The 11,154-nt window shown below is 44.5% G+C and overlaps 1 protein-coding gene across 1 annotated transcript; it reads right to left on the minus strand.

The window, feature by feature from the left end:
• Nucleotides 1-1,467: 1,467 nt before the first annotated feature.
• On the minus strand, nucleotides 1,468-2,457 carry LOC105552857 (olfactory receptor 6Q1). Its single transcript, XM_011998636.1, has one exon. The coding sequence runs from the start codon at nucleotides 2,438-2,440 to the stop codon at nucleotides 1,487-1,489; it is 954 nt and encodes a 317-aa protein (XP_011854026.1). The 5' UTR covers nucleotides 2,441-2,457; the 3' UTR covers nucleotides 1,468-1,486.
• Nucleotides 2,458-11,154: the final 8,697 nt, after the last annotated feature.

The following is an 11,154-nucleotide window of genomic DNA, read 5'->3' on the forward strand; positions in this document are numbered from 1 at the left end:
TTGCGTTTTCTTTATCCAATCTACCATTGATGGACACCTAGGTTGATTCCATCTCTTTGTTACTGTGAATAGTGTCATGATGAATATATAAGTGCATGTGTCATTTTGATAGAATGATTATTTTATTTTGGGTATATACCTAGTAATGGGATTGCTGGTTTGAATAGTAGTTCTATTTTTCATTCTTTGAGAAATCTTCAAACTGCTTTCCACATGGCTGAACTAATTTACACTCCCACCAACAATGCACAAGTATTCCCTTTTCTCTGCAACCTCCCCAACATCTGTTATTTTTTAACTTTTTGATAATAGCCATTCTAACTGGCGTGAGATGGTATCTCATTATGTTTTCATTTGCACTTCTCTGATGATTAATGATGATGAGAATTTTTTCGTTTGTTTACAGCTTGGATATCTTCTTTTGATAAGTGTCTGTTCATGTCCTCTGCCCACTTTTTAGTGGGATTAATTTTTTTTTCTTGTTGATTTAAGTCCCTTATAGATTCTGGATATTAAACCTTTGTCAGATGTATAGTTTGTAGATATTTTCTTTTATTTGTTAGTTTACCTGTTTGTCTTGTCAACAGTTTATTTTACTGTGCAGAAGCTATTTAATTAAGTCCTACTTGTCAATTTTTGTTTTTCATTGCAATTGCTTTTGAGAACTTAGTAATAAATTCTTTCCCAAGACCAATGTCCGGAAGGGTATTTCCTAGGTCTTCTTCCAGGATTTTTTTATATTTTGAGGTCTTACATTTAAGTCTTTAATCCATCTTAATTTTTGAATATGGTGATAAGTAGAGGTTCAGTTTCAATCTTCTGCATATGGCCAGCCAGTTTTCCCAGCACCGTATTGAGTAGGGAATCTTTTCTCCATTGCTTACTTCTGTCAACTTTTTCAAAGATCAGTTGGTAGCAATGTGCAGCTTTATTTCTGGGTTCTCTATTCTGTCCCATTGGTCTATGTGTCAGTTTTTGTACTAGTACCATGCTGTTTTGGTTACTGTAGCCTTATAGTATAGTTTTAGTTAGATAATATGCCTCCAGATTTATTTTCTTGTTTTCGTTGTTGTTGTTTTTGCTTAGGATTGCTTTGGCAATTTGGGCTCCTTTTTTGCTTTCATATGAATTTTATAATAGTTTTTTCTAATTCTGTGAAAAATGACATTGATAGTTTAATAGGAATAGCATTGAATCTGTGGATTGCTTTGGGCAGTATGACCATTTTAATGATATTGATTCTTCCAATCTGTGAGCATGGAATGTTTTTTCATTTGTTTCTGTCATCTCTGATATTTTTAGCATTGTTTTGTGGTTCCCCTTATAAATATCTTTCACTTCCTTGGTTAGTTGTATTCCTAGGTATTGTATTTTTTGTGGCTGTTATAAATGGAACTGCATTCTTGATGTGGTCTCAGCTTAAACATTATTGGCCAACCTGTTTTTAAATATCCAAGGCAAGGAAACTGGGTTCCCACCTGCCTCCTCACTGTCCCTTCCAAAACTTGAGAGAAAAGACTCGACCCAGTGCTCCCTTCACTTCCTTGTTCCTAAGACTGTAGATGAGAGGATTAAGCATGGGCGTGACGATAGAGTAGAAGACAGATACCACCTTGTTGAAGTTGATGGAGGAAGTCACCTTGGTCCGGACATACATAAAGAAAAGAGTGCCATAGAAGAGGCTCACCACAGTCAGGTGAGCTGCACAGGTAGAGAAGGCCTTCCAGCGCTCAGCAACTGAGCGGATGTGCAGCAGTGTCCAGACAATGTTGCCATAGGACGCAGCAATGACCGTAGAGGAGGCCAGTAGCACAGCCAGAGACACCAGGAAATCCACAGTCTCCTTCCAAGTGACATCTGAGCACGACAAGGCTAGCAAGGGTGAGGCATCACAGAAGAAGTGGTCGATGACATTTGGGCCACAAAATGTTAGCTGAGACATGAGGTAGATTGGCAAGATGGGTGTGAGGAAGCCTCCTAGCCAACAAGCAGCTGCCAGACGGATGCAGGTGCCCCAGGACACCAAAGGCCCATAGTGGAGAGGCATACAAATGGCCACATAACGATCATAGGCCATGGCAGCCAGTAGGAAACACTCAGTTGCCCCAAGAAAGGTGAAGATGAAGAGCTGGGACAGGCAGCCAGCGTAAGAAATATTCTTGCCACCATCCACCCCAATAAAACCAGCCAGCATCTTGGGCACTGTAACAGAAGTGTACCAGATTTCAAGGCAAGACAAGTGTGTCAGGAAGAAATACATGGGTCTCCATAGTTGGTGGTCCAAGCCCACCACTAAAATGATGGCCAAATTCTCTACCAAGGTGAACAGGTACATGGTGAGGAAGAGTATGAAGAAGAGGAGGTGTGCTTCATGAATGCCAGCAAAGCCCATCATGACAAATTCAGTTACCTGGGTCCAGTTTTTGGTATATGGTTGCATCTGTGGCAGTGAGAGCTCAGCAAACTCATAGCCTCATAGACAATGAAAGCTCAAAGAGAACCTGTGAGGTTGGAGGATGTTATAGTAAAATGCCTTTCACTTCAGAAGAAAAACATGATGTAAAAGACCCTGTTCTTACCCTCAAAGAATTTATAGTACATGAGGGACATGAGAAAACAAATAATATCAGTACAAAATGAAATGCACTGGCTAAGAATAAGACAGGGTACTATGGGCAGAAATAGCAGGGAAGCTCAACCAGTCTTGAGAAATCTTCCTGGAGAGAAGACTGTCTAAAGCTGAACCTGAAAAGGAAGTATAAGTTAGTGAGACAAAAGGTAGAGATAGAGAGAAGACATAGCAAGTATAAAATTCCAGACACCAGACAGGAGACTGTGCATTTGGGAAACTTCAAGTAGAGACAGTTTACCATAGAATTCAACAGCTTGATTTCCCAAGCAAGCATACCTGGCTTCAAATAAAAGAGAACCTCACAGAGTTGTTGTGAAAATGTAAGTTAAATAATTCCTGTAAAGCACTTAGCATCATGTTTGAGTCAATAAATGTCAAGGGGGAAATCTACATGTTGACTTCTCCTGGAATAATAGAGAGAGAAAAAATGACTGTTTCTGAGCCCGAGGAGTAGGCTGGGGCACCATGAAGGGCCAGCAACCAAATTAAGGGAAAGGAAAAAGCTGAGCTTCAGTCTAAAGGCCACAGGAAGCCTTTAAGAATTATAAGCAGAGAAGCAATGCTATTCTTTTTACCCCTTAGAAGGGGCAGGTTTGGAGGGGAACAAGGTAAGAGGCAGAAGCTGGGCACGGTGGCTCACGCATGTAATCCCAGCACTTTGGGAGTCCAAGGCAGGCGGATCACCTGAGGTTGGGTGTTCAAGATCAGCCTGGCCAACATGGTGAAACCCTGTCTCTACTAAAAGTACAAAAGTTAACCCAGTGTAGTGGTGGGCACCTGTAATCCCAGCTACTCGAGAGGCTGAGGCAGGAGAATCACTTGAATCGGGGGGCAGAGGTTGCAGTGAGCTGAGATCATGCCACTGCACTCTAGCCTGGGTGACAGAACGAGACTCTATGTCAAAAAAAAAAAAAAAAGGAGGAGGCAGGAAGGAAGGCTGGGTTAGGAGGTTGTTGCAAGTGTAGCATGGAGTGAGGGTGACTTTAACTGCGGAAATGTCAGTAGGAGAGTGAACATGACTGTTAAAAGACAGAATCAACATAATTGGGTTTGGATCCATACTGGGTTTGAATTTAAGCTTCAATATCAACTTGAAATATATGATTCGTGAATCCCATTCACTCATGGTCATATATTTCAAGTTGATATTGGAGCTAAATAATCCCATTTTTTAAAAAACAGATAATACAAAAGAGTTCCCAAGAGATTACTTCCTATCTCATTTTAGAATTAAATGAGAAAATACAATATCTCCATTTTTGTGCCAGTTTTAAAATACAGCCCCAAATTCTTGAACACTCTTCCCATCCAAAAGGAGGGTCTTTGGCCATTCCCATTGAATCTGGGTTCTGTGATGGCTTAACAACAGAATAAGGTAGAAGTGATGCTGTGCCAGTTTCCAGGCCCGGGGCTTGGAAACCATCAGTTTCCTCTTCTTGCTTCTTGAAACCCAGTATGTAGCCTGTGGAGGTGCCTAAGTGAAGAGGAACCAAGTCCCTCAGCCCTCAGCCCTGGCCAAGCTTCCACTGACAGCCAGCACCAGCGTACCAGCCAGGTGAATAAGCTGTCTGAGAAATAGACCATTCAGCCCCCATTGAGCTGGCCAAGCTGACACCAGCCTTCCCTGCTGAGCCCTCCCCAAATTAAAAATCTATGAGCTAAATAACTGATTGTTGTTTAAACCACTAAGTTTTAGGCTGCTTTGTTATGCAGTGACATAAATAAAGCAATTCTGTCCTAGTTGTGTAACTTGCGCAAATTATTTACTGTTTCTGACCCTTTGGAGAAAAAGAAATAATGTTTTGCTACAGTCACAGATTCCTGAACTGGAATTTGAATCCAGGTTTGCCAAGGTCTAAAGCCCTTGTTCTTTCCCCTATAAATAATTAGCAAGTTCCTTCTGGCTTCAGAATTCCTGGCAATGAAAGCATGTAGAGATACAAAATCAGAAATAAACAAGTTCAAAGTTTTCAGATTTCTGCGTACGTCTTCACCATGCCTAACATCCCCACAGTGGGAAGTCTATAAACATTGGCTTCCTCTCACATAATTGCATTGCAGCCCCAGACACTTCATGCTTCTGTTGGCTCAAGGAAATTTCAGGACGCAATTCCCTCCCATTTATCTCCTTTGCAACCTCGCTTACAATGTAGCAGCCTCCAAACAATGATCACCTTTCCCAATGGAAATACTGCACACAGATGCTCTAGAAGTTTGACTTGACTTACTGTGTTAGACAGTTTCATAGTCAAACTCTCTGGAAAATTCATTATTTTTCATAGTCATGGAGAGAATGAGATTTAGAGTCAAACAGCTCTGGGATCAAGCCCTGCGTCTACAATTTACTAGCTCGGTTGTGTCATCTATAAATTCTTACTATTATTTCTAAATCTTACCTGTCCTTTCAGCTGTGACTCAAGTTTGATAGTCCTGTCTTCACTAGGAAGCCTCTTTCCTTACCTCATTCCTCCAAACTTGTATGCAGGTCAAGCAAACAAATGCACAGGGCACCTGTTCTGACCTAGGAACCACGGTGGAGGGTACAGATGCCCCCAGCCTCTACCCCAGGGCCTGCTACAGAGCAGGTACCCCCAACATCCATCCTGAGGCCTGGTGCACAGCAGGTGCCCCCAGCATCCACCCTGGGGCCTGGTACAGACCAGGTTTCTCCAGCATCACCATGGAGGCTGGTACAGAGCAGATTCTCCCACCAGCTGCCCCAGGGCCTGGTACAAAGCAAGTGCCCCAAGCATCTATCTCAGGGCCTGGCACAGAGCAGGTACCCCAGCACCCACCCTGGGACCTTGTACAGATGCCCCCAAACATCCACTCTGTGGCCTGGTACAGAGCAGATGCTCCAGCATCCACCCTGGGACCTTGTACAGATGCCCCCGAACATCCACCCTGGGGTCTGGTACAGAGCAGGTGCCCCAGCATCAACCCTGGGGCCTAGTACTGAGCAGGTGCTCCAGCATCTACCCTGGGGCCTGATACAGATGCCCTCCCAGCACCCACCCTGGGACCTTGTACAGATGCCCTCCCAACATCCACTCTGGGGCCTGATACAGAGCCCCCCCCCCGCAACATCCACCCTGGGGCCTGATACAGATGCCCCCGCAACATCCACCCTGCGGTCTGGTACAGAGCAGGTGCCCCAGCATCCACCCTGGGGCCTGATACAGATGCCCCCCCTAACATCCACCATGGAGCCTGGTACAGAGCAGGTATTACTTTTTAATACTTTCAGATCTCTGATCCATGGCTTAGAGAGAGGGTGCCAGAACCTGTGGGCTTTGTATCAGGCCCAGATTAGCTACATTGAAAGGGTCTGCTCATGTTTCTCAAAAACTGAAGGAGGAGTAAAGAAGTAGGATACAAGAGAAAAGGAGAGAGGGAGAGCCAAGGGCTAACTTTTTATCCCCTTGCATCCAGGCAGTGATGCATTTCACCTGTGGACTGAGACTTCTTAAGAACAGGAGTGTCTTCCCCACTATCTCTTTCCCCATCACAGAGCCAAGAGCTGGCAGGATCCTAGATCCCTGAGGAAAACGACTCACTTCTTCCTGAAGCAGGGGTTACCCAACATTTTCTGTAACGCATCAGATTCAAATAGTTTCAGCTTTAGGAGCCACAGGCAGTTTCTGCCACACATTCTTCTCTGTGGGTTTGTTTGTTTGTTTTTGCAACTCTTTAAAATGTAAAACCCTTTCTTAGCTCATGGGCCATACACAAACAGGCTACAAGCTGGATTTGGACCATGGGCTGTAATTTGCCAATCCCTGCCCTTGACTCACACAGGACTGTCACACGAGCGAAAAAGAACACCACCTTACTGTGTTAAGCAGTAGTTACCCTACTTTATGGACACACATACCACCTATGCCACCACCAAGCAGCCAAACTGTCCCCAAATTATCTGTTGTCTCTTGTTCTGCAGAGAAATGGGGGATGGGGGACAACTGATATCCAGGGTTTGGTTGGACACGCATGAGCAATTGCACCTGCACTGAAGCCCAGTGAGTCCTTATTGCTCCCCCTAGCCTAATGCTAACTAACAAACTGCAAGGGAACCTTTTCTTGAATTCCAAATCAGAAACCCAAAATCTAAACTGAATGATTCTAGAAAAATGCTTGAATCTCCATCAGCTCTTCCTCTACTGCCTGACACCCAATCGCATTCTTTGAGAGACTCAAGAAATGAACTCAAGTTGTCAAATAGATTGGATTGATATATGGAGAACAACATTCAAAGAGTTTAAATGAATAAAATAATTTTTTAAATGTCTCATTACTTCTTTTGCTAGTGTATATTAATGCACATTCATTCATTAAAAAGATTAACAGAATACTCGCTTCGGCAGCATATATACTAAAACTGGAATGATACAGAGAAGATTGGCATGGTCCCTGCATGAGAATGACGCACAAATTTGTGAAGCATTCCATATTTTTTTCTTTTTGATACAGAGTCTCGCTCTGTTGGCCAGGCTGGAGTGAAGTGGTGCAATCTTGGCTCACTGCAACCTCCGCCTCCCAAGTTGCAGTGATTCTCCTCCCTCAGCCTCCCGAGTAGCTTGGATTTCAGGCACATGCCACCACATCCAGCTAATTTTTGTATTTTTAAGAGAGACAGGATTTCACCATATTGGCCTGGCTGGTCTCAAACTCCTGACCTCAAATGATCCACTCACCTCGACCTCCCACAGTGCGGGGATTACAGGCATGAGCCACCATGCCCAGCCACGTTCCATATTTTTAACAAACCTGCACATGTACCCCCTGAATATAAAAGTTGAAAAAAAACAAAAAGATTGAGAGAGAGAATCTCACAGCTATCTAACTCCTGGAAATTTTTGAACCTATTAATTTGTTAACTCAGTGAAGTGGTTTATCCACAGTTCTATGCCTGCCAGTTCCTCATTCAAGCATTCTTCAAGGAGACCCTGAGTGCCAGGCATGGTACTAGGCATCAGGCCTCTAACCCAAAATGAGTTGCAAGTCCTGCCTTTTAAGAACCGTGTCTTTTAGGAAAGATAGAGAAGTACTCAAGGGTTAGGACAGAGATGTGATGAGCTAATTGCAATGTGTCTGGTAGAACAAAGTAGGGGGCAGTGAAGTTGGCATATAAGGAAGACAGGACAGGTAAGATCAAGAAACAATTTCCCAATTAAATCGCACTGAGGGTGGGGGACGGTGGAAAGAAGGCAATCCTTAACTGATAAAACCAAGTGCAGAGGAGGGAGGGGGAGGCACCCCAGCAAGCCAGGGGAGAGGCAGGTGGAAGTAGCTAATATGCCCAGAGGAATCGTTAGAAGAGGTTGTGAGGTCCACGGAGAGAGTCAGGAGAGCATAGTGGTTAGGGCTACATTCAGGCATTAGACCACCTGATGCCTTCAAATCTCAGCTCTACCACCTTCTAACTGTATTCAAATGAAAGCAACCTAGATGGGAGGCAATGCCTAACCCAACAATGAATTTCTGATGGAATCATTTAAGACATCAGAGACAAGTCTAATGAGAAACTATTTCTGAACAAAAGTTTCAGAGCATCCAAATTCTACTCCTCTTCCCCCCTGCCCCAACACTTCTTCGGGTCATGTGTTGGTAGAAAGATGAACTTCTCTCAAAAAAAAGGAGAAAGGAGTGTGGGCGCGGTGGCTCAGGCCTGTAATCCCAACACTTTGGGAGGCGGGCAGATCACAAGGTCAAGAAATCGAGACCATCCTGGCCAACACGGTGAAACCCCGTCTCTACTAAAAATACAAAAATTAGCTGGGCGTGGTGGTGGGCGCCTGTAGGACACGCCCTACAGTAGCTGAGCAGGGCGCCCCAGCTACTCAGGAGGCTGAAGCAGGAGAATCACTTGAACCCGGAAGGCGGAGGTTGCAGTGAGCCGAGATGGCGCCACTGCACTCCAGCCTGGTGACAGAGCAAGACTCCGTCTCAAGAAAAAAAAAAAAAAAGAAAGAAAGAAAGAAAGAAAGAAAGGGTCATTTATGGAGCCCCTCCCATGGGCTAGATTCTGATGAGCTGATATTATCTCACTTCATCCCCACAATACTGTGCTATGATCCTATGAACTATTCCTGATATAGAGGTGTTATTTGTCTTAGTTTTCATGCAATTGAAATAACTGAAGGCTCAGAGAGACCATAAGTAACTTGCACAAGATCAAAGAACTACATGGCACAGAGAAGAGCCAAACCCCAGAGCTTCTGACAAAAAAAAGCCTGTGCTTTCCCTCCACACCGTGCCATTTTCCTCTGCCATTTCATTTCACCCGATGACGATGTGCCTGCAACCCTGGCTCCCTGCCCTGACTCGGAGGTTAATTTCCCTGCAGCTCAGAGCCCCGCAAGGCTGGAGGAATATCCCACAGGCTCCAGTGAGCTGCAAAGCACAGTCACACTCCCAGGGCTATTAACAGCATCCGCTTCCTCTCCAAGGTTCAGGGAACTTTATCCGCCAAGTGTCATGCAGGGAAAAAGCGGTCAACCGGAGAGGAGAGGGTCACACGGGGCAATCACTAAATAAGGAGAAAGGCCGCACAGGAACTTGGCCCAATTTGATGTCCTCAAAAGATAGTGCTCCCTGGCTAAGATTTTCCCTAACAAACATGGAAAAACAGTTTGAAGCCCATGCACAAAAATTAAAACTTGGTTCCTGCAGCTATTTGCTTGTGCAGCTACATGACAAGCCTGGTGAGAGAGGCTGGATTTCTCCCTCTTTCAGTTCTCTCCACCTGGCATCTAGGGGACTGGTCCCAAAAAGTGAAAGGAACTAGAAAATAAACTTACTAAGATCCAGGAAATGATTTCATAAAAATAGCCAACAAACCAAGGTGAGCAGGCACAGCGGGTAGGTGTCATGAGACAGACAGCGGGGCTAGGAGATGCCCAGGATGAAGCCCAGAGACCTGCTCTCTGATTCCTCTTGGGTCCAGCTCATCGCATGCCTGCTTCCCCACTACCACTGCAACATGACAGCAGCAGCACATCTCATTTTCCAACATGCAGACAGCCCCCTGTGGTAACAGCACCGTCTCTGAAATCAGTAGAGCTGCATTTGACCCTACCTCCGTCAGGCCGTAGCTGTGAGCTTGTGAGTTTGTGAGTCTGATCTTGCTGAGCCTCAGTGTCTTCATCTTCAAATGGGGAGGATAACATGTACACTGCTAGGCTGGACTAAAGATGGAAGGAGACGGCATTAAGGGAAAGTAGGGCCTTTGCTCCTTTTGCTCCCTCTACCATCTCTGTGTGACTTCCTCCTGCACTTCCTTCAATTCCCTGCACAAGACCACCTTAACAGAGAGGCCCTTTCTGACCACCTATCTGAAAACGCAATTCCTTTCACTCTCTGACTCTCTTCTCAGTTTGATTTTTTGCGTCACAGCCTCTTTGCCATCTGGTAGATATTTGTTTATCTGTAACATCACGCACACGCACACATACACACACGTTCATGCAAAAGGAAGCTCCTTGAAGATAGTGCCTTTGTTTGTTCATCACTGTATTGCCAATGCCAAAAGAGTCACTGGCATGTAGTCTACACGCAATAAATATACAGTGATGTAATAAAAGGATGGTCGCATGCTCCTGGCATCCTGCTGACCCAGCATACTTAGTTTCCTTTCCATTTCTAGCTACCTGTGTTCAAGGAAATTGAAAGAAAAGGAAGTTCACCAATACTTACAGAAAAGTCAATCAATTTGGGTGTTGTCCATGCGATTACTGCCAATGGACTATAAGACTGACAATGCCTGAAGGAATGACGTCTTGTATATCTGGAGCAGCCTGCTCTCATGGCCTTGGGTGGAAGGCAAACTGAATTGATTTCTACATATAATTTCTTTTTCTTAGCTACAGAATTTAATTTTAAATTTCCCGGAAAGTTGTACTCTATCAACTGTTTTCAAACTCTGTTCCACCAAGTCCTAGATTTGCTTAGTTGCCAGGTAGCTGGGAAGATGAAGGGACCTAGCATGTGGGGCTCTCAAAAGCCCTGCTTCAACCAGCTAGTAAGTGACAGAGTCCAGATGAGAATTCAGCCCAGTCTGACTCCAGAGCCCACCATCTTTCCATCATACCACCTCCCCAGGGAGGCTGATATTCCTAAAATAAAATCTGATCAATTAACTGGGTACTTCTGTCATTATTCCAGGGGCTTCAATACTGAGCACATACAATCTGTTCCTCAAAGCTACTGATATATAGTCTCCCTATGATGGGAACAAATGGGAAATTGAGGTATACGAAAATAAGTGGGAGGCTTCTCCAGCCATATATATGACAGAGATCCCAGACCCAAACCAAGCCCGAGAGTCCACCATGGCAGACAGGAACCAAGGTGAGAATCAAGCTTTCTGAGCTTCTAGCTCCTAATCTCCAGGCAGGAATAACACCTATTCTTGTTGTCTGTCAGAACATTCTGTGAATTGATGGGATAGTGGATGTGCGGGTTCTTTGAAACTTGAAAGTTACACTCTGGTAAAACCTGTTTACTCTTTTGCTTCTATTGCTTAT

Source organism: Mandrillus leucophaeus, unplaced genomic scaffold (genome assembly GCF_000951045.1).
Source record: "Mandrillus leucophaeus isolate KB7577 unplaced genomic scaffold, Mleu.le_1.0 Scaffold578, whole genome shotgun sequence".
In the NCBI taxonomy this organism is placed as follows: Eukaryota; Metazoa; Chordata; class Mammalia; order Primates; family Cercopithecidae; genus Mandrillus; species Mandrillus leucophaeus.

Bases quoted from the DNA above. Each gene is read 5' to 3' on its own strand.
- LOC105552857 (XM_011998636.1), bottom strand. From the start codon at position 2,440: ATGCAACCATATACCAAAAACTGGACCCAGGTAACTGAATTTGTCATG.